This window comes from Sorex fumeus, unplaced genomic scaffold (assembly GCF_029834395.1).
Source record: "Sorex fumeus unplaced genomic scaffold, SorFum_2.1 ptg000067l, whole genome shotgun sequence".
NCBI lineage: Eukaryota > Metazoa > Chordata > Mammalia > Eulipotyphla > Soricidae > Sorex > Sorex fumeus.
In genome coordinates, this window is record NW_026606124.1 from 3,947,985 (window position 1) to 3,971,448 (window position 23,464).

A 23,464-nucleotide genomic window follows, 5' to 3' on the forward strand; every position below is an offset into this window, starting at 1 on the left:
TCTGGGAAGGTCAGTTTCGGGGGCGCCGAGCTGTGTGTCTGGGGCTCGGGGCAGAAACTGGTGTCCAGAAACTGGCCCTCGCCCTTCCCTGTGATGGTAGCACTGCACTCCTCACTGCCCCAATGACGGATACAAAGTTCACTTTCTAGGAAAAGAAATGTGAGAGCACATCTGGAATGGGGCAGTGACTTCTGGACAAAAGGCGAGGCAGCTGCACCAACCTCTGGGCGCCCTTGGACGCAGAGCCCAGTGTGCCCTCTGCAGCCTCTTCTGTGGATCTGTGGGTGCGGGGGTGAGGCCTGAGGGCCAGTCCTGTGACACCCAATGGGTGAAGCCACCGTCCCAGCTCTCACCTTTCCAAGGGCAAAGGCCTCTCCGCATGCCTCAGAAACCGGCTCCCTCTGGGGCTCTGGGCGGGGGCACAGGGCAGGGTCCCTCCGACTGTCCCACTTCTTACTACTTAGAAACAAACGTTGGGGACAGCGGGGCCTCCTGGGTGCTTTGGGGCCCTCTTGCTGGCACTGGTTTGGAGGGGCTCAGGCATGTGGAGGAAAGAGGCCCGGAGGGCAGGGCTGCCCGTGTGGACAAAGCTCCCTTTGCCCCTCCAGCTGCCCCTGTGGTAAGAACGACAGGCAGGGGTGAGGTTGGAGGCGGGGGGCATGACTGTTCCTGCCTCACCCAATCATGCCTGCGGGTGGAGGGCAGCAGCTGGCCCCAGACCAGCAGGGCTGGACCGAGACATCCATAGGGCAGTGAGAGCCTCAGACCCTGCGACTGCACAGCAGGGCCGAACCAGATCCAAACGAAACTCCAGTTGCAATGTGGTGACCACTGAGATGGACACGGCAGGAAAGGGAAATGAAGATGCTTCTGCTCTCTGCAGGCTTCTGAAAGAAAGGACAGGGACCGAAACACTCACAGGACTCCTGCAGCCCCTCCAATCCCTAGTCCCAACACCCCCCTCCCTGCCCCACCCCAATACTGAAACTGCACAGAAAACAAGTCTTTGCCATGTGACATTTCATTCAAATAGATCTGTAATCTCACAGTGCTGAGAGGAGAAAGGCAGGCCTTTAATAATTAGAATAAAAAAATAATAAAAAAGCTTACAAACAGCAATGCAACATTTTCCTCCCCACCCCCCCCTCCAGGTGATGGACCGGACAGCTGGTAGAGGATGCAATGACTCATTTAAAAAACAAAAACAAAATACAAAGCCCCGCCCCCCCCCAACAACTCACACAGTCAAAGACTTTTCCATTCAAACAAGTGGTCAAATGCCAACCACCCGCCGGAACCCGAGACCACCCCCCTCCCCCCCCAGACTTCCTCGGGTCCTGATAGCGCTTCTCGGTAAAGTAAAATAGAACACAAATAAAATTTGTACATAAATGCCGATGTCTACACTCCATAAAGGCGATGCAGTCGCAGCACGAGGACGCGGCCTGGCCACAGAGTGAAATGCCGGTGGCGCTTCTTGGCCTCTTCCCTGGACGTGTCTGGGCCCGCCGTGCCCAGTCCTGCGCGGGTCAGCAGGCTCCCTGCGGTGTCCGGGCCTGGGGCCACCCGGCCTGCTCGCCCGCTGGTGCTCCCGGGGCGGTCCTCTCGCACTCTGTACAGGTCCTTGCTGCCAAGGCTAAGTCCCGAGACGCCTCTTGACTCGGGTCGGAAGTCATGCCGTGCCGAAGGGCTCATGCCGTCGTGATGGCATTGAGGTCCTTCATGAGTCCTTCCAGGTGGGCCATCTCTTTGGTCAGCTCATCTGGTTCGTAGCTCTGCGGACAAGAGAATTCCGTGACGGGGCTTGCTGGGGGCTGTTGGGAGGGAGAGGTCAGCGACAGGAGGCCAGTGGGAGACCGGGTGCCTGGGGCAGGCGCCACGGCAGTCATATGGCCCCGGGGAGCATTTCTTTTCTCTGCAAAGTGACCCCCCCCCCCCTCCATGCGGGCACACTGAGCCTCCGCAAAGGTGGATGCTCTGGACGCTGTAGTGGACACAGCCAACTGGCTGCCCAGCTCTCGGGCCCCAGGATCTCCCTTGAGGGAGAACTCAGGCCCCACCAAGAAGCAATGTCAGAGGCGAAGCTGGAAGTGAAAAACCAAGAGACTTTGGTTTGGAGAGCTCGGACCCTTTCCCCTCCAGCATCCTGCGCAGGAAAGGTCAGGAACGGGGCTGACCTTGGGGAAGAGTTCAACCCAGCAAGACAGAACTGAAAGGCAGGCAGGAGGTGGGCAGGAAGGGGGAAAATACCATGGCTGGGCTGGCGTGACAAGCCACACGAGACAGAACCGGGCGGTGTGCGAGGATGCAGATTCACCCCTGCGCAGTGCCCAGCTCACCCCACACCTGCAGGCCAACAAGCAGACCTGCCCAGTAGCATCCCGGGCCCCTAGCCAGGCTTTGGCCGTGAACTCACACTCTCCGAGTCCTCCAGCATCCGTGTGGTTTCCTGCACTTCGGGGGCACTGGGGACCACCACTGGCATGGGGGGCCGGCTCCGCCCCAGCGTCCCTATGGAGGCCGTCTTCACCGCGTGGAGGTGATGGTTGAGGGCTGCGGGAGTGCAGGGGGGGACGGGCATCAGTTGGGTCCAAGTGTCCCCTACGCCTCACAGCGGGATCTGAGGCCCAAAGGCTGCCAAGGGACACCCCCCTGGATGGAGTGTAGGGCCCAGCCCTGACAAGGCGCAGAGAGCAGAAAATGCCAGGGCCAAGGCAATACTCTATAGGGCTTGGGAAAACATCTCTGAGTCTCAGAGTTCTCCACGTGTGGGGGCGCCAGGGCCCCTGCAGGCAGATTTCTTTTAATAGGAGGAAGACTTTTTTTGTTTTACCTTTCCACTGAGGGTGGAAAAGAGACAGCGGGCAAAGCACCTGGAGCCTTAGAACTGTTAAGGTGATGTACCGAGCGAAAGCCACTGGCCACCAAGCACCAAGACTTTCAAAAGAAAGCCAGTCCCGCACTCAGTTCATCCTTAACAGAGGGGTAGTGGGAAAACATTTTATGTTTTAGTCTTGATGACATGTTTTAAATGTTCGGAAAGAGAGGATGGAGAGGAAGAATAAAGTGTAACTGCTGTAATGAGGGCCCTTGTGAGGTGTGCGCTGGGTTGGAGTGAGAGTCACCTCCACTGCGGAACGTTCGCCGATGTTAGCTCAAAGAAAGGTGGGCACACGGGGAGATCTGACAGACACGGGCGAGAAACCAAGTACTGAGTCTGGGAAACAATGGACAGTATGTTTTATCATATAAAACCAACTTTGAAGTGAAAATCAGAATTTGAAAGACTTATTATCTGTCACCAAGAGCCTGAAAGACTCCTAACACTTACAGACTTTGGTGAGATGATGGAATACACACACACACACACACACACACACACACACACACACACACACACACACACAGTGGAGCCTGGTAAGCTCCCCGTGGCGTATTTGATATGCCAAAAAAATTAACAATAATGGGTCTCACTCCCTTTACCCTGAAAGAGCATCCAATACGGAACTGTTGGGAAGGATGAGAAAGGAGAGGCTGCGAAAATCTCAGGGCTTGAACGAATGGAGACGTTACTGGTGCCTGCTCGAGCAAACAGATGAACAACGGGATAACAGTGATACAGTGATATATATATACACACACACATATACACGTATATATATACATACACACATATGCATATATAATGAATACGTATATACACATACACACATATACACACATATATACATATATGTGATATATATATACACACACATATATATATCACACATTGGTTTTTGGGTCACACTCAGCGATACACAGGGGTTACTCCTGGCTCCGCACTCAGGAATTACTCCTAGTGGTACTCGAGGGACCATATGGGATGCTGGGAATCAAACCTGGGTCAGCCACGTGCAAGGCAAATGCCCTACCCTCTGTGCTATCACTCCAGCCCCTGGAATGTATTTTTCGGTATCAGATACAGGATCTGTGTAACTTCGATCATTTCCCAAAGACCAATGGGTGATGTTCAAGATCATGCATTCAGAGAATAGAACAAACATATATTTTTAGTGGAACAGAGTGAGAATTAATGGATATGGTTTCTACTTCCACATTACAACTCAAACTGAGGAACTCCAGCTTACAGAGTTTCGCTGTCACACCAAAAATGAAGATACGAAATTATCTGAAGGGGTGGTAAAAATACATGCTAGGGCTGGAGCAAGAGTAGAGAGGGTTGGGTCCTTGCCTGGCACATGGCTGAGCCAAGTGTGATGCTGTACCACATACCAGGAACTCTCCCTGAGTGCAGAGCCAGGAGAAGCCCAGAGTACTGCTAGGAGAGGCTCCCAAACCAAAAAGAAATAGATCAGCAATATCTTCCTGGTCAGGAATGGAGCTAGTGGCAGAGCATGTGTTCACCCGTGGGTTCAATTCCTATCACTCCACCCCCCAGGAATAGAGAGTGAGCTTAAAAGCAGTCTTCCTCTTTCCAGCTACGTAGCTCAAAAACCAGATTTTCTTCTTACCCTTTACCCGGCCACTGTCTGAAGCAGCCTGGATGTAGAAGTGGGCATGGACCCAGTTCTCTCAGAGGCCAGACAGAAAAGGGGTTCACACAGTGCTAGATTCTGCTGCTATGATTGTAATTGTTTTTAAAAAGTTGTTTTTCATAAAGTACACTATCTTAATGTGGTAGGTTTACTGATCTTTGAAAATACTATTATTTTTAGTTTTGGGGCCACACGATGGTGCTCAGGGGTTTACTCCTATCTCCGTGCTCTGGGATCACTCTTTGTGGGTTTGGATGGCGGGGATCGAATCTGGTCAGCTGAGCACAGGCAAACACGTTCCCTGCTGTATTAGTGCTCCAGCCCCATATTTTAAAATGAATTTTAAAAGTCCAAAATTCAAGGAAACTGTATATACCAAATCCATAAATGTCAGCAGCATTATAGACATTATCTGAACTATAGTAAACCCAAACAAAACTCCTTGGCATTGGCTTCTAATAATGATCTAATATTAGTTTCTAATATTTAAGCATTCACATGGATCACTACAACCTGTGGGAAGTCACGCCCTCGAGGCAGCATGATGGAGTAAGCTGCCTCACATCCTTGTCCGCTTACGACACCAGCTGTCCACAGTGAAAACCATGGAATTATTCAGACCACAACCACCGTGGTGAGGTTGGCGGGGAGTGAGGGCCGGGGCCTAGGGTGAGCTGTGTGAAGCTGGGGTTATTTACCCCATTCCGAGGCCGTCAATCTTGGCTTCTCTGAATGGTAGCCCATAAAAATCTTACACAGTAAGGGGCCAGGGCGTTAGTACAGTGGGCAGGGCACTTGCCTTTCATACGGTAGACCTGGGTTTGATCCCTGGCATCCCATATGGTCTCCTGATCACCACCAGGAGTGATTCCTGAATGCAGAGCCAGGAGTAACACCTGGGTATTGCCAGGTAAGACCCAACCCCAGCCCCTTCCCCCCTCCCCCCAAAAAACAACCTTACACAGCAAGACAATTTCACAAGCTGGTTGCTCATGACCTGGACACAGCACTTTGTCCCCTGAACTCCAGCTGCGAAGGTCAGCCTCTGCAGCTGTGCACACTTTCCCCAACAAGACACTCCTGGAGGGGGTGGTGACAGCAGGGAGTCCTGCAGGGAGGAGTTCATAGAGGAACTGCCTCCTTGATCCTTAAAGGAGAGGGGAGGCTGCCCCAGTCCCGAGCCAGAGGCAGCGCTCCACCCTACCCCCCATCCGCCTCCAGGGGCACTGCAGGGGCCACTCACCTTGCTGGGACAGCAATGGGGTGCTGGGCAGGGCGGGGTCGTAGCCAGGAGGTCCCGGGGGAGGGATGGCGGGCACCGCGAAGCTCTTCAGGGGGTGGGAGGGGCGGACGTGGGCCGTGGGGAGACTCTGGCCCGAGTCTTCCTCCTGGGAGCTGGCCAGGTAGGAAGAGCTGGTAGCACCTTCGGGGTCCTGGTGGTCCGTGCAACACGTCTGGGACGAGGAGGCTGGCATGGTGTCGGTGCTGGGGGTGTTGCGGACGGACTCTGTGGCGGGAAAGGCTGAGGTGAGCATCACAAGCGTGCCAGCATACCCGGGGGGCTGGCTGCTTCTAAGGGCCCAGCTCAAAGTGTTAGAGTTAGCTGGGGGTGGGGCTTAGTTCCATGGCCGAGACCAATACCGGGAATAAGAGCCTCAACACTTGACTGACCAGCTCCTCTCTGAGCCATCCCGGGCCCTTGCCAAGGAGCACGGTTCCTGAGTCTACTGCGGTGAACGGCACGAAAGGAAATGCTGTCTGGAGACCGGCCTCTCCCAACATCGCATCCAGTCCTCAGGGCTGGTCACTTAACTCAGCCCTGGCAGGGACTGGCTCTGGGCGTCCCTGCAGGCATGTCCCTGGGGGTGGGGGGGCTGTGCCCACAGCTCGAGTGAGATATGACAACCAGACAGAGCAGAGGGCTGCGAACGGCTTCAGGGTGACGCCTTGTGCAGGGCAAACGGGGGGGGGGGGAAGAGAGAGAGAGAGAGAGAGAGAGAGAGAGAGAGAGAGAGAGAGACAGACAGACAGACAGACAGACAGACAGACGAGGGGGTGGAGGGGTGGAGAATGGAGGAGAGGCAGAGCTGTCGTGGAGGGCAGAGCAGCTGGCAGCAGGAGCACTGGCTTTGGAGTCCCATAACGCTAGACTTGAGCGTCTCGCCTGCTATCTGCATGAACTTGGCAGTGCCCAGAGCTACCAGAAAGAGGGTGAATTAAAAATGAACTGAGGAATCAAAGACGTAGGAAAACGGTCACAGTGCCTGTGTAACTGAAAGGGCCTTAGTGGACCCGGGAGAGCATCCTCGAAGCCAGGCACCATGCTAAGGGCTTTGGTGCCACCCACCCTCTTGGTAACGCAGAGGGCACGATGCTGAGGACATAGTGAGAAAGGACAGGGCAGGCACCTGGGCCCTGACTCCTGGGCTCTGTGGGCTGGTGGGAGCACCTGGCTCTGGGCACTGGGCTGTGCCAGGGGAACTGAGGGATGCCTCCACCAGCTCCTGGTGTGGGAGCCCCAGGGCTGGAGTGTGAGTCTGGCAGCTGGGGCACCCACATGGGCCCCAGAGGGCTGCCAGGGTGGCTCCAGTGAGCCCAGGACTGCAGACCCCAGAACCAAACCATCTGGTGTAGCTGAGTATTGCTGGGAGTGGGCCCTGGACCTTCGGAGGACCCCGAGGCCAACCCACGGAGCTTCCGCGTGGGCAGCGGTGTCTGCCCCTCTCTCTGGCTGAGGCACAGGTCAGTCCGGAGTCCTTAAGGGCTCCCAGGGACAGGGGCTCACAGCCCTCCCCACTCTGCTCACAGCCTGGCTCTGAACATGGGGTCAGCCCAGGTGACTTCTTACCCCTGCAAGGGAGGCAGGGACGGTCACTCCCCACTGGCCCACGCCCATCACCAGCACAGCTGTGGAGCCATGTGTGGGGAGAGGAAGGGGAGTGCGGCCCTCCCGGGCCCTGCCGGTCTCCCCAGGCATATGCCTGAGGGCTGAGGAGATGCTGGGGGCAGAGAAAGGAGGAGTGGCCAAGCGGGCGGCCGTGTATGAGACTGGGCTCAGCTGGCAGCCACACACCTCGAGATGCCTGACCTTGGAGGGCTGCCAACGCTTGTCGCCTCCGTGAATGGGGCAGCCTGGCCGCCGTAACTGAGTCCTGCTCTGGGAGGAGGCTGACACGATGACTGCTAGGAACAGACCCAGAGTCATCCCTGGCCAGGGTGTTCAATGACCAGTGGCCAGTGCTGCTCCTGGGTCAGGTGGTGGGGTCCCAGTGAGTGCTGGGGAGGTGGGCATGGGTGTGCATCCAGATGAGGCACCCCAGGGGGCGGGTGGAGAAACCATCTCTACGTCCCAGACCCATGGTGGCACCAACACCTCCCCCCACACTGCTCCCACACCCTTCCTGAGCCCTGGGACCGACCCTCAAACATACACACTGTGACTCTGCCTCTTTCTCCCGTCTGCTGCAGGCCAACGCCAAACCTTCAGACACGGTTGGCTGAGAGGCGGGCATGCCTGGCAGCCCCACCCCCTCTGCAGAGCAGACGCTGGGTGGAGTCCGCTGAGGCCACCAGGTGCCCAGGCCCGGCCCCTCCTCAGGACACTCCCTTGCCCTCCTGGCAGAGGATTCATGTCCCCCCCGACAGGATTCATGTCCTGCTTCCCAGCGTCATCCCTCCCCTTGGATGCGCCCCCCGTCGCGGCCTTCAGAGCTGAGGCAGCTTTCTCCAAACCAGGGAAAGGTTTGGGAGGTCGGTGACTGTGACTGTGGGAGTTTAAATATCCCTTCATCAAGCTTAATCCTCATTTGGTACAGGGGATACTTGGCACTGACCAAAAATAAATGGAGAGAGGGATGTTCCCGGCAATCCAGACCTCTGGCAGCAAGTTTTAACACTGAATTCACCCCAAAACCTTTCCTAGAACCACCCAAACTTTGTTCTACTGTATCTATTTACAGTTTTAAAAGAGGGGGAAAAGGAGACATCTATATGCAAAATTACTAGAACTAGATTTGAGAAAAAAAGTTTTTTGGGCCACACCCAGCTGTGCTCAGGGCTTACTCCTGGCTCTGTGCTCAGGAGTTACTCCTGGCAGGCTCGGGGGAACATAAAGGGTGCCGGGAGCTGAATCTTGGGCAGCCGTGTGCAAGACATGCACCTTATGTCCTGTACTCTGTCTCCAGTCCCTGGAACGACGTCCTAAATATGAGAATATGGAAATTACTGTTAATTAGTATAAAACAATACTATTTGTTCCGAAAGTTTCCTTTATCTTCACTATTTCATTAAAATGGTTTTGATCCTATTGTTTCTTAGGATTTCCACACTGGGGCATGCTTGTTTCGCAGTGTCGACCTTCGGTAATGCACTGTACAGAGCGGCCCTTCCTACTCCAGTGATCCGTCAGCACCTGCGTGTGGTTTACATGTGCGAACCAGTAAGACCCTTGGCAGAGCTGATGCTGTTCTCACTTTGGTTCTTGGCAGATGTCTGAATGTGAGGTCCAGCCTAAGACGCCCCCTCATAGCTGCCCTGCAGAGGCCTCCCTGCCCAACCACGGGGAACCCAGAGTCAAACATCACCTCAAGCCGGTTTTCCTATCAAAATGGGAGGATTTTCCAAAAGTCAACGGAGACTGGGACTGAATTAGGATACAAGTTGATGGGACAACAGACAGGGGTACGCGATTCGGGTTCCCGTGTTTTTCATAAAAACAACTATTAGTGATAGAATGTGGGATCAGAAGAGATGAAGAGAGAGAAAAATGGGGTGAATTCACAGAAAGAAATCTGGGTCAGTCAGAGGCAAGTCACACGAATGAACGGCAGTGAAGAGTGATCCCTGTCCTCCTCCGCAGAGCAAGCCGCCGACTCAGGGAAGGCACCCCCCGGGCTCCACGCTCGTCTCTCACCTGTGGAACTGACCCTGTCTGAAAGGGACATGGACGTGCCCACGGGCCATGGGCTGCCCGGGTGGTAGAGATGACTGCGGGCTGGAGAAGCGAGGCTGCTGGAGTGGAAATGGTGGTGAGGGTTATCGAGGGAATGGATGGGATGGGCACTAACCACAGCTGCGAATGAACACAAGACAGAGAAATGCTTAACATGCGGCACGGACACACACGAACCCCTTAGTTCCTCCCCCGCCCGCACACCGCCACCCGCCCTCGGCTCTTTGGGCAGCTGGTTGGACTCGGACAATCAGCCACAAGTTCCACTTTGTTCTCAGTAGCCAGCCCCATGTGGACACACAGACAGAGGGAACAGTCTGGGCACCATGATAAAATGCCCGCAGTGATTCTCCTGCGGGGACTGTGGCCAAAACTTGAAATGTAATTTTGGTTTGATTGACCTCTAGTTTTCAATTCTTCTACGGGGAAGCATGGCTCTTGGAGGACCTGCCTGAATGTCACAGATACAAATCCATAAGCAAGCATGATGATTTTGGTCTTAATTTTATCTTCTGCCAAAGTAAAGGGAGTTCCCTCTGGAGCAAACCCTGATTCTCTTGGCCTTCTCTTTCGAGTGAAGCGCGTGCCATGCATGTTGATGGACTGAAATGGTAACTGTCTAATTAGTTTTCATATCTCAAAAGGATACAAACAGAATTAAACTCTTCAGGTCCAATCCAGAACTAAAAGCATGAAGCCCAGGCCTGACACCACCAGGTCATGCTGTTTTCAGTCTCAGAGCTAAGGCACATCCAACTCATATTTGAAAATGTACACAAATCTTTCCTAATTGCCTCTTTCCTTCCTGCAGTGGGTGAAGGATTCAGCTTGATGCATTTAGCAGGTGAACCCAAATTTCCACACCTCTGTCCTACAAACAGTCATCTAGGAAGGTAAAATACTGCTTTAATGAGGCCTCACTATAAAACCCAGATAAGGAGCAAAACCAAAGGCCCATGTTGGGAACAGACTCTTCTGGGGAAGAGAGTTCCGTGCTGAAGAGAGTAGCACTGAGAGAATTGGCCACTGCCTATTGCCCCTCCCCCCTCCAGGAGGCAGGTGAGAATAAAGGCCATCTCTCTTCTCTGAGCAAGGGCTTCACGAACTCTGTGGTCAAACTTAGTCTTGTGGGGTCTATTAAAATGTCTTCTGTCCCTAAGGATGTCTCCGAGACTTCTGTGGAGCCATTAAACATCACCGTGGTGAAGAAAAATCCCAGCCAGGGAAACAGATCCCTGTATTCTTCACTGTCCCCTGGCCTGGCCATGTGCAGGCAAACAGGTGGCCAGGGACCTTCAGGGACCCTGGGATGAGGTGGTGCCCTGCCTCAGGCCTGGGAATGGGGAACACAGTAGGAGTGCGCCTCTGCTCTGAGCCCTCCGCTCAGGTGGGCCTGGAGGCGCAGACCCGGAAAGGCAGGCTCAGACTCCTCTGAGAAGCGCGGGGGTAGGTGGGACATGCTTTCAGATGTGGGTGCTTCAGAATCTCAGTGTTTTCCGGAAGTAAGCAAGGGCAGACACAGCAGGAAGTGTAACTATTTACTGAGGACTCTCATAAAGAAAAAAATGAGTTTTTTTTTTCCCCCTTACAAGATACTTCCAGTCTTTCCAAATTACGTAAATAATACAGTAAAATTATGTGAGAGCACCAGCCGGGAGCATGGTCCCAAACCAGTCAGCTGAGCAAGAACTCGAGTCTGACGCTAGTGGTGCCAGATTTCGGGCTGGTTCCTCATCTCCACAGCAGCCAGTGTTTCCTGGGGCTGGGCTGGGGGAACGTGGCCATAGCCTCTGGGGGATTCCAGTTTGTGGAAAAGGACAACTAAAACCCTGAAGTCACAAGTCTGACCACCAGGTTATAGCTCAGTGAATCCAAGGTTCTTATTTGTCACTCCAAGGCAAATAAGGTGAAGCAATACTGTGTGTTCAGGCCTGTTCCATCCCCTTGACCACCCACAGGAAAAAAAAAGTTTCCTTATTTAAAATGAACAAGTCCAGTGGCTAACGAGATAGTTCCAGGGACTGGCGCACGTGCCTGGCATTCGTGACCCCCAATGTGAGCCTGGAGCACTGAATTACTTTGGGCAGAACTGACCTATTAACAAATGTGCCCTCCCTCACTCTGGCTTCCAGACTCCCCTGCGCACCACCTACACACCCCTCATCTCACAGACTTCCGGTCAGAGGGGCCCATGGCAGGCCTCTCTGCATGTAGAAAATCTGTGACGACTCAAATCTCTGCCACTCGCTGACAGGAGATGGCTGAGATGAGGCAACTTTGAGGAGTAAAAAAGAAAAGAAAAAAATCCAGAAGCTCATGAAGGTCACACTGAAAAGTTCTGTTCCTCTTTCAGGACATGGCGTTTTCCAGACTTGAGTCCAGGGATGCTGGTGTTAAGGCCTCCTGCTCCGCTTGGAGCAAACATTTCAGCATCCAGCGGGCATTTCACAGTTGAGCGAGAGAGGCAGAGGTTTCTCATCACTCTCCATGACCCAGTGACCCCGGGCCAAGAGCCCTGCTGTGCTCTGTCCAGTTCTCAGCTAGTGGAAACAGGGCCAGGGGGAAAGTCAAAGAGGTTTGGGAAAAAAAAAATATATATATATATATGTAGTTTGGCCCATTTCTTTTTTGGTATTTTTTTGTTTGGGGGGCCACACCCAGCAGTGCTCAGGGATCACTCTTAGTGGGACTCAGGAAACCATATGTGGTGCCAGGGGTCCAACCTGGGTCAGTTGCGTGCGAGGCAAGCACCCTTCCCACTGTCCTGTATCTCTGGCACTCCCCCTTCTTTATTTATTTTTTAAAATTTATTTGGATGGGTAACTTTTTTCTTTTTGGCCAGTGGTACTCAGGGCTTACTCCTAGCCATGCTCAGGGGACCATGTGCAGCGTCCAGGATGGAACTAGTACCCGACCCCTGTCCTAACTTCCTGGGTCTGAGGCTAGGTAACTTGTGTTTATTAAGACTCAAGACATGAATCAACAACAGTTGAAAAATCTCTTTGAAAACTCCTTGGTGTAAAACTAAACCTCATCTCCAGTACAGAGACTATCAATTAAAAGAAAAATCTCAGAGGTTCTTATCAACACTGAGTGTGTATGTCAGGATGCTGAAGGAACACTGTGACATCTGGGGTCCCCCCCGGAAGCCCTCGCTCCCGAGAGGAACTGTGCACTTCCTTCCCCAGCCTTGGAGACTGGGGACACGGGCTTGTTGGCTTGGCTACTCTGAACGTGCAGACGGGTGTCAGGAACAGCGGGGACACAGAACGTGGCATCCCTCTGTTATGTCTGCCCGCAGGTGGACAAACGCTTCTGTCAAGTATCTGCGGTGCTGGGGCCCAGTGGGTGTGCTTGAACACTGGGACACTGGGGAGGAAGGAAAGTTCCAACTTACGCTGGGGTGGCTGGGAGTCAAACGGCATCATCATCTTGGGACGCATTCCTCGCCTCCCAGCTAGTGTGGACATGCTGTCTTCTGATTCATGCCCTAGACAGCAGACATGGAGGTTAGCACGCCTGTGTCCAGGCCACTGGGTGGACTCAGTGGGGACACCGGGCTAGTGGGGGACTCAGGGTTCACAAGCCATGTAACGGGGACAAGGGGCTTCTGCAGGCCCTGGAGCTCCCGTGGGAGGCCCAGCCGCGGACATGATTCTCAGGCTTCCGGAGATTTTCAGGCCACGAGATTTTCAGGCCATGCCTCCACGAGAGCCAACTCCATGTGAAGGGACAGAATGAACCATGAAGATGTGAGCCAGGATGCCCCAAAGGATTGATTTCAAGGTGATGCTGGGTGGGACACGTGAGAGCCCTAGAAAGTGGCCTGAGCCTCCCCTTGCCAGCGAGCTGTTGGCCTAAATCTGTAACACAAGTTCTTTAAATTCAACTTCCGACAGGCTTAGCCCACTTAAGAGACCGTGAGAGAATGGAAAATGACTGAAAAGAAAACAGTCTCCCGCCATCGGGGGAGAGCCGCACCTCTGTAGGAGTTCCGCCTCTGGTGGATGTTGCTGTCCATGGAGTTGTCGACAGGCGTGATGTCCTGCGAGTTCCGGGGAATTGGCGTGTCGGTCATGATGGGGTTTGGGTCTGGGGACTTGTCGATGGGCTTCAGCTCCAGCCTCTCGTGATGGATCCAGAGGTCTGGCGGTTTGACGTCTTTGGAGTTCCCTTTGTACTTGTGGGAGCCGTTCACGGACTTGCAAGCTGCTCGTTTCCTGGCACGGGATGAAGAGGATGTTTTAGCAGAGTAACTCTCTTAATTTCACCCTCTGGCTTAAAAGAGAAAAACTGCGCTTCTGGGGGCTGGACTGATAGTGCCGTGGGGAGGGCGCTTGCCTTGCATGTGGCTAAAATGACCCGTGTGAGCTTGGGCTCTGTGCTCCTTCTCAGAGGGCATCTGGGCCCCGCTTCTGTGTTCACGGACAGTACTCCAAGAGGTGGCCCCCTGCCACCCTGGCCCTTGTTTCCGGTGGGGCAGGCCTAGCAGGCCCCCACCCAGGACCACGCCAGCAGACTCAGGATTCTCTCCTGTCCACATCTCTGAAAGGCAGCTCTCTCTTCTCCAAAGACACCTTTGCCCTTTGAAGCCCCAGGGGGACAGTGGCCTGCCTTGTGGCTGGTCCCGAAAGTCCCTGGTGGATGTGCCCAATCCCCATCTCAACCTCTGTCCTGTCATTAAGCTCTTCCCGTGGGGAGTCCCACCACTCTCCTGCCCGGACCCTGACCAAAACACATTTTGCATTTCCTTTAAAAATAGTAAAAGGCAGTGGGAAATGGGCACTGGTGGAGGGATGGGTATTTGATCATTGTACAATTGAAACCCAAGCACAAAAATTTGTAAGTCTGCAACTGTACCTCATGATGTCTCACTAATAAAAAAAAAATTCCATTATCATAAAAAAAATAGTAAAAGGCAGGGGGCGGGAGGTATAGCACTGTGGGCAAGGCACTTGTCTTGCATGCAGCCTACCCGGGTTCGACTGCTGGCACTCCATATGCTCCCCTGAGCACTGCTAGGAAGAATTCCTGAGTGCAGACCAGGAGTAAGCCCTGAGCATGGCAGGGTATGACCCTGCCTCCCACCCCCCACAGTTGAAATATGCATTTTAAAAAATATTTTCACTCCATGCGTAACTCCAAATATAGGAGCCATATTAGACGCCAAGGAGGACCGGAGAGCCCGTGGGTGATGAGGAGCCCTTACTTCTTCTGGTGAGAGGTGCTGCGGCGGGTGCAGAAGACGGCCACGATCACGACCGCCACGATGGTGATGACGCCCACAGAGACGATAATGACCAGGAGCATGTTGCTGTCCAGGGGTGACGTGGGGCTCCCGTGTGGGCTGTTGCTGCCTGGGGAGGGAAACGGGCACATCAGTTCGCGTTAGGGAACTCGACATGTGCACACAGGCGGCGGCGGCGGTGGAGCCTGGCTGGGATGCAGACACTCAGCGAGAGCTGTGCTGTCACGGGCCCTCTGGGGAGCTGGCTTGCTGGGATCAAACCCAGGCTTGGCAGGCACAGCATCACCTGCCCTTAACATAAAACCGACCGGAGTGCTGAGCTACTGGGTGGGGGTGGGGGGGTCCCCTCGGGCAGCCTGGGGGGGGAGGGGGGAAAGGCAGGTGAGGTGTGGTGGTTCTCCAGTGCTCGGCAGAGGAATTCTCGTTTTAGGATGTGTAAGCTCTGAGTGCTGAGCGGCCTGAAAGCCCCTTGTTCAGCTAGAGCAAGCTGCCCCAGGGAGTGGAGACCCTCCTCCCAGAGGCATTTCCTGGGCCCAGTTATTAAGCCTCACTGCCCCCGACCATGGCCACCATGGCCACGGCTTCTCCCATCAGAGGAAGGGAGGTGGGTCATCAACCAAAGCCACCACGTACTGGTAGCATCGGATACCTTAAACATGACTTTTTTGCAGGCTAAGCCTCACATTTCTTTAGAACCCAGGCCGGTTCTAAGCTGCCTGTCAGCAAACTGAAAACACGATAGTGAGTAGAGGAGGGAGAGATCTGGGATTTTAAAGCATTTCTTTGGCTTGCTTGGGGAGGATGGCTAAACTCACTTAGTGAGTCAGGGGGCCACATCCAGCAGTGCTCAGGGCTTCCTCCTGGCTTTACAAAGCTCAGAGATCCATCCAGGAAGGGCTTGGGAGACCATGTCGGGTGCTGGGGATCAAACGGTCAGCTGTGTGCAAGGTGAGTGTCCTATGAGCTCACAATCACACCAGCCAGAGATGGCTTATTTCTGAAAGGAAAAATCTAATTCTTTCCTAAGAGTGGGGATAAAGTTTCTTTGTTTAATATCAACCTGATTTTAAACTGGATTTTCGGAGAAACCATTTTGTTTCTAGATCATATACATACATGACTGGATTTGTAGTATTTCGGCAAACATTTGTCAGGAGGTGCCCGAACCCCTAATAATGGTGTCACATGCTACAACACAACCCATGGCATACAGAGGAAAGACATTTCAAGGTTTCAGGCAGAATGCTGCGTGCCCGCCGCCGGCCCCCCACGCCACAGCGAAGCTTTACCGCTCATCGGAGGTCTGTAGTCGGATCCGAGTTCTGGAAGTCGACTCCCTTTTCCCGAAGACCCTGAGGCTGGAGGAGGAGAAGTCAAGTGAGTAACGACCCAGCACTATGGAGCGACACGTCTACTTCACAGCACATGAATGTTTTCCACCAAAGAACAAACAAACGAACAAAACCCGATCGACTATGCCCATGAGAAGACGAAGGAGCAGGTAAACAGCAGGCGGGAACAGCCTGCTTGGCAAAGCAAAGCAAGGTGCCACGTCCTGGGCAGTGAGGCATCTGAAAGGCTGACGATGACACGCCTGTCCCAGACTTGGCCCTAGAGTGTGACCAGAATGTCACCGCACTTCAGGGAAGAGACCTGTTTCTCTAGCTCACGCACAGCGAGCACAAGAATGCTCAGAGGAATCACGGTTAAAGCAACTTCTCTGCAAAGGAGCCGAGGGATCGGCGAAGTTGACTTGAACGAGGCCTCAGTGACCCTGGCCGGCCCCACAGGAGGCAGGACTTGGGGAATTCCTTCCCCCCAAGTACAAAGCTGATTTTCCAAATACAAAGCTGCCCCAAGCAGGAGCAGGGAGGCCAGCACTGGGCTCTCCGTTCCTGGTCACACCAATGATGGGAGCAACATGAAGTCCTCCCCCAGTAGCTCCTGAAGGACAGGCTCCTAACCCAGGTCAGAAGGCAGCTGACCTGAACCTGAGGCAGGCCTAGAGCACGCAGCCATCAGGTGGTGGGGCTTTTAAAGAATACATCTGTAATATGGGTTTGAACTCTGTTCTTGACATTTATGGCAAAAGCGGCTTGGAAAATGCAACCCAGCCATGGCAGTCAGTTGGTCCTCACCCCCAGGCGTTATAAAATTAAAAACTACCATTAAAAACTACCTCTGTTCTGTGGAGCAGAGCAGAGCACAGAAAGATGTGCAGAGAGACAGCGCCCCCCAGAGGGCACAGGGCGCAGTGCGTGGCAGATTGTCTCCACTTCAAGGCGGGCTCCATCTGGGCTTGGCTTTTCTCCCTCATGGGACTTTACCCCAAAAAATATTTTACATACTGCTTGACACATAGAAAATTTTCAATAACTGTTAGCTGTTATTATTACAAGCATAATGTCTCTCGGGGAGAGCCTAGCAGATCCCTTAACAGAGGAGGAGAGCGTGAACCCTTGGAATACATTTATAAGTGAATTGCTTCTACAGATAAAAAGCTGGGCTAGAAATGGACCAACTCGGTGTTGCTTCTGTACAAACAGCAGCACCCATGTCCAGACCTTCTGTTAATGATCAGTCCTAGAGGAAATGAAAGAAAGACCTGAAGGTTTCTGTATTTGTTCATTCTGAATTTTAACTTGTGAATCCCTAATCCCTTTTCTATTGTTTATACTTTATCACCTGATCCCATGATTTCTTTTGCTATTATTCCTCCCGAATGCCACACATGTATTAATATCTCGGTTGTTCTCATCTAGCTGGTTGTTGTACTGGAACTTTTTTTTTTTTGCTTTTTGGGGTCACACCCGGTGATGCACAGGGGTTACTCCTGGCTCTGCACTCAGGAAATTACCCCTGGCAGTGCTCAGGGGCCATATGGGATGCTGGGAATTGAACCCGGGTCGGCCGCGTGCAAGGTAAACGCCCTACCTGCTGTGCTATTGCTCCAGCCCCTGGAACACTTTTAAATGTATTTAGTTATCAGACAAGCCACAGTGAGCTCCATCCAGAGAATCAGACTGTGTACTTAACAGCCGAGGACACCACTAATCAACAAACCAGCTCTCTGGTTCAACTTTCGTACTTCTAACTTTTTTTTCTCCCCTTCTGAATTAAAAGTAAGACATTACAAGAACTAACGAAACATCAAAATAAACTTGGGTAAGGAATCTCAAATGCCAGAGCACGTGTGGTGCTGCCGTGGCAACTTCTACTCTGACTCTTGAGTGAGGTTGGGTGAGACGAGACTCACACAACATTCATCACGCTTTGGACAAGTGTTTTCCTATTCTCATGGTCAAGCCAAAGCACCACCCGGGCTTAGGGGGCTCCCCGCAAGCATGTCTGCAGTTCCCCATGGCACTGCCTCCAAGTACCCTTCGAGCCCTTCCTTACCAAAGTCCAGACGCCTAGGAACCTCTCTCTCTCTCTCTCCTCCCCGTCCCTTCCTTTTGCTTTTTGGACCACACCGAGTAGTGCTCAGGGTTTACTCCTGACTCCACACTAGCTTGGCGATCACTCCTGGTGGGGCTCAGGGGACCATATGTGGTGCCGGGGCGGGGGCATCTGACCCAGGCTGACATGTGCAAGGGGAGTGCCCTCCACCTACACTATTTCTCTATGTGCACCCTTCTGTGTTTGTGTTTTTAAACCAGGAAAACTACCATTAAAATTAATTTTATTGCTCATTCTTAGTGGAGAAAACAGGTATTAACTGAGAGGCAGAAATCACCATGTGTAAATTACTGCAGAGTATCCAGACTGAGTATTATTACCGTGTTTCATTAAGGTTTACTAATAAAACCCAGGATGCCATAAATATGAGAGCTGGCAGGTTGTCCTCATCTTGGTCCCAACACCCATCATGATTGGAGAATTTTGCAGATTTTCAGTCTTACAGCACACAGGCTGATCCCCTTTTCCCGAAGGTAAGGCCAATCTCTCATAGCTGCGGAATGCAGCTGATCTGACTTGGTTTCCTCACTGGACGACTGAGCTCCTAAACAGATCCCCCAGCTTTTCAGATACCCCAAATGCCGCAAACATGAACTCCACTCCACTCTGGCCAATAGGTACATGTTTTAAAATACCTGGTACTAATTTTCAGGGAAGTGACAACAACAACAACAAAAAACCCCCCAAAAACAAAACAAAAAGCTAGGGATAGGGCACGAGAGAGAGCAGAGAGAGAGAGAGGCCGTGTGACTCATTACCTTGGTCATTAGGCATTTTATCAGAGGAGTCCGCTAACAGGCCAAGCACAGGGAAGAAAAAGACAAGAGCAAGGGTCACAAGCTTTGAAGACGGGACAGGCAGAAATCTCAAAGGAAAAAAACAAAGCCCCACAAACTTCCAAACAATCTTGAATCTTGTTTTTAGCACTCACAAGAAAGAAATCCTTACCGGTCATTCCTGTATTTCCATACTGAACTGACTGGACTGACTTTTGTTCCTAATCCCACTCAGGTTCAATAGAAATTCACTTTCTGGGCAGAGTTTTCTTAAAAGGGCCCTGCCTGTCTCTTCTCTCGGTGAAGGTCCGTGAGTAAGTCTTTCGGGACCAACGTCTATGTGTATCAGAAGAGAACCATCCCCGTAACTCGCGCTTACTCGGGAAGATGAGACGCGTGTGCCTCTGATCTGCTCTGACTGGCGGGAATTTTTAGATCTGTCTGCAACTGTTCTGTCTCGAACAGGTGAGAACAAACTTCCCTGGCATGTGAGGTGTGCAGGCGACAACCTAAGGATCACGAGTTGGGGTGAGTGGGTGCAGGAGGGCTGATTTTGAAGCAGATCTTTACACTGTAGCCAGTAGCTCATCATTGGGACTTCTCCTATTATCCATAGTCTCGCGGCTAAAGTGCCATGTGTACACCTAGCCCTACTAAGGAAAGAGAATGAAGTCCTGTCCTGGGGAGGTTTACCTTTAGGCGTTCTGAACTGGACGGCTTCGGACATGGGCCCCATGCCTTTGGAGTTCCGGGCTTGGATTTTGAAGTAGTATGGTGTGTCCAGGGTTAACTCCTGGATTTGGTGAGTGAGCCTGTTTCCCACAACTGGTTCAATGACCCAGTCGTGAATCTCTGCATTCACGTCAGTGCTGTAATAGATGATGTAACCTGTCCAAGGGAGTTCATGGGGGAAAAAAAAAATCTTATTTCTATTTTTCTTGTGTAATCAGGAAGTCAAAGATGTTATACGATAAACAGAGCCAGTTGCTTATGTACTTTTTTTGCGTTTTGGGTCACACCCGGCGATGCACAGGGGTTACTCCTGGCTCATACACTCAGGATTTACTAGTGGTGGTGCTCAGGGGACCATATGGGATGCTGGGAATCGAACCTGGGTCAGCTCTGTGCCATGGCAAACATCCTACCTGCTATGCTGTTGCTCTAGTCCCAGTTGTTTATTTTTTTTTAAAAAGAAAAATACACTGAAGATGCAGAACGAAATACAATAATAGAGAAAACCATTTTGACACTGCCATGTTTCCAATTTTATAGACATCATATTTGAATAAATGTACTTAAGAGAAAAATGAGTAGTATTTAAAGGTAAAGGTAAAGGTAAAGGTAAAGGCCCTCCCGTTGATTGTCGATTTGCTCGAGCGGGCCCAGTAATGTCTCCATTGGAGACTTTGTTGTTACTGTGTCTGGCATATCCAATACTCTCGGTAGCTTGCCGGGCTCTCCGAGAGGGGCGGAGGAATCGAACTTGGGTCGGCCATGTTGGCCGCGTGTAAGGCAAATACCCTACCACTGTGCTATGGGTTACGTATGTAGCAGTTAAGTAATCATATAAAAAAGAAAGTTCCATTATCTCACAATCTTAATATATGAATATGTATCCTTCAAGAGCTCACAATTAAAGTAATGCAGTTTGGGAAAAAAAGGTAATGGCTTGGAATGCTATTTTAGCTCTGACCAATGCGACTTCTTTCGGTGGGAGGGAATCTCTTAAGAGGTGGAAGTCCCCGAGTCCTCCCAGATGTGGTGAAAGATCACCTGACATTCCACTAGGGGGCACTCAATCCCCAAGGATGAAGCCGGAAGAGCCACACCGCAAGTCTACATAACCTCAGCAAAAATCCACTGCATTATTCCTGGTTACTAAAGTCAAATGTAATTTAAGTCAAGTAATTCTTAATTATCTTAAGTTAGAAGAAATCTACAACCCTTTGAAATGACACAAAGACCACTAGTGGGGAGCAGGGAACAGACACATGCAATGCTTTCCTTTTTTTCTTTTCTTTTTTTGGCCACACCCAGTGGTACTCAAGGTTTACTCCTGGCTCTGCACTCAGGAATTACTCCTGGCGTTGCTCGGGGGACCATATGGGATGCTGGGAATCGAACCCGGGTCGGCTGTGTGCAAGGCAAACGCCCTACCCGTTATGCTATCACTCCAGCCCCGTGGCCCATCAATGTTCAAGTGGACCCAACTACTGGTTCTTTCGGGACCTGAACAACTTCTTCAACTGCCCTCTCCCCCCATTCAGTATAATGTATCATTTAGGACATTTCTTTCTTTTTTTAAAAAAAAGTTTGTGGGGTCATACCCGGTGTTGCTAAGTGGTTATCCCTAACTCTGCACTCAGGAATTACTCCTGGTGTTGCTCGGGGGACCATATGGGATGCTGGGGATTGAACCCAGGTCAGTCACGTGTAAGGCAAACACTCAGCCCGTGGTACTCTTGCTCCAGCCCCTCCGAGGGCCTCTCACCTGTAATTTTGCCATTGGCTTCAGAGGGTGGCTGCCAATTCACAATGATGGTCCTCGGTTTCCCCTCTTTACTCACAACTGTCACGTCCTTGGGTGGAGAAGTAGGAACTGCAAAATAACAACGCGCTATAATTCTGTCCGCTTCAACTTAATTCATCATTTCCTCAATGCTTTCCATTTATAAGGCAGAATAAAGGGTACAAAACAAAATAAAAAAAGATTGTTTTTCAGCTTCAAAGAACTCACAGCTTACCTATAAATAACTCCGCTAAAACATTTGCAAAGACGAAAGATAAAATATCCTATTAGGGAATACAGCAACTTGTTTGGTGGGCGGGGGTGGCATCAAAGATACACAGGACAGATGGATAGAAAACTAAACGGGAACTACTGTAGCTACCAAAATGCTACTAGAATATGCCAGGCATTACATGGACAATCCCACTAAATATCTACAGGACCTTAAAAGGTGTTGCATTTGTATGATCACTCTCCCTGTGTTACAGATCATGGAAAATTATAGACAACTTTACTGAGAAAAAAAAAAAGAACTTATATAATCCCCCCAAATGGAATCACCTTCCCTGCACTCCGGATTATATTTATTGTATGCCTTTTATTGTTCTGGTATTTGAGCCATACTCAGCGATGCTTATTCCTGGCTTTGTGTTCAGGAGTCTCTCCTGGTGGTACTGGGGGGACCATATGTGGTAACAGGCACCCTACATGTTGTACTACCCCTTCGATCCTAGATATTAGATATCTATAAATACGCAGAATGTTTGTTTGGGAGAGGGGGCTTCTCCCCAGAAGTACTTGAGGGTCCTGGCGCTTGCCTGGTGAGATGGATATGGCCCAATTGCTCATACTCAACTTCCTAATGGTAACTGGAAAGCGCTGATGGCTGCTCAGGTCACCCAGAGGTATTGGGTACCACCAGCTCCCTACCTGGCAGTGCTGGGGCAGGCGGAGGCATTCAGTGCCCCAAGCGGAACCTAGAACTCGTGCAAGGTCGGGCTCACGCTCCAGCTCCATATGCTATCTTCCTGGCCTCTTTTTCAGAATATATGTAAGTGCAAATAACTCCCCCCTTGTTATCACTGGTTCTCCAGACCAAACATGATGTCTGAAAATCCCTCAAAGCGATGAAATTATTTATGAATTTGTAGGTGTTATTGTTAAGTTTATACTTGAAAACATACGGTCAACCATTTGAGATAAAATGGTTTCCAGAACAAGAAAACAAAATAGAAAGCAGGTGAACATCTTGCATTTCCATGATCACGCTGCAAACTTTCAATGTTACCGTAAGGAAACAAGCAAGTAAAGTACATTCTTAAATTGATTCGTCGCATCTTAAAATTCTGGAGTTTTCCCAGTGTTAATGGAAGGAAGCCTGGTGAGGTGCGAGCAAAAAGGGACAGACAGTACCATGAATGGCGCAATGGGTTGGAATTAAAGTAAATCTGAATGCTGGAAATTGGCAAGGCAAGCAAGCTACAGGGTTAGCGAGGCTTCAAAGTCAATCTTTCTCTGTGGGCATTCTGAACTATGGCAGCAAGAAGACAAAAAGACATCAGGGTCAAGGCCAACCTAGGGAGGCTTCACAAACTCCAATTTCTCACTATCTGTATAGACAAGAGGAGGGAAACTGAAGGTCAGAGACTCCCACTGCACAAGAGGTGACGGGCAGGCAGACAATGAGCACAGACAAACCGACCCCCACAGGCAGGTAGCCTGCTCTCCCTTTCATTTGCTTTTCTGTCTTTCCTCCTCTATGTTTACAAACTAAAACTCGAAGGATGCTCCAGGGGGAAGTCGTCCGAGACACTGCATTAATCTTTGCGTGATCCAAGCTCAAGGGTCCCTGACAGAGCTCGGCTTTTATCAAGTACGACACTGTCAGCGGTGGAAGGCACGGAATGTCTTCTGTTGAATTTTCCCAATCAAGCAGGAAAAAATGGCAATAATCAATTACATCTACACAGTGCTTTATGATTT

The 23,464-nt window shown here is 51.4% G+C and overlaps 1 protein-coding gene across 5 annotated transcripts in view; it reads right to left on the reverse strand.

The window, feature by feature from the left end:
• Nucleotides 1–1,005: 1,005 nt before the first annotated feature.
• The window catches only part of NEO1 (neogenin 1), a 172,691-nt gene continuing 150,232 nt past the window's right edge, over nt 1,006–23,464 (reverse strand). For 2 of the 5 annotated variants that reach the window (XM_056128700.1, XM_056128699.1), the window contains exons 19-29: nt 21,464–21,571; nt 19,666–19,860; nt 18,955–18,987; nt 16,027–16,095; nt 14,699–14,846; nt 13,471–13,709; nt 12,887–12,979; nt 9,451–9,609; nt 5,782–6,045; nt 2,417–2,553; nt 1,006–1,775 (exon numbers count right to left, since the gene is read on the reverse strand). In XM_056128700.1, coding sequence (XP_055984675.1) covers nt 1,692–1,775; nt 2,417–2,553; nt 5,782–6,045; nt 9,451–9,609; nt 12,887–12,979; nt 13,471–13,709; nt 14,699–14,846; nt 16,027–16,095; nt 18,955–18,987; nt 19,666–19,860; nt 21,464–21,571 — 1,529 coding nt within the window. In that variant the 3' untranslated portion in view covers nt 1,006–1,691. The remainder of the gene's footprint in view (nt 1,776–2,416; nt 2,554–5,781; nt 6,046–9,450; nt 9,610–12,886; nt 12,980–13,470; nt 13,710–14,698; nt 14,847–16,026; nt 16,096–18,954; nt 18,988–19,665; nt 19,861–21,463; nt 21,572–23,464) is intronic. The other 3 variants (XM_056128702.1, XM_056128701.1, XM_056128703.1) reach the window with 2 other exon arrangements.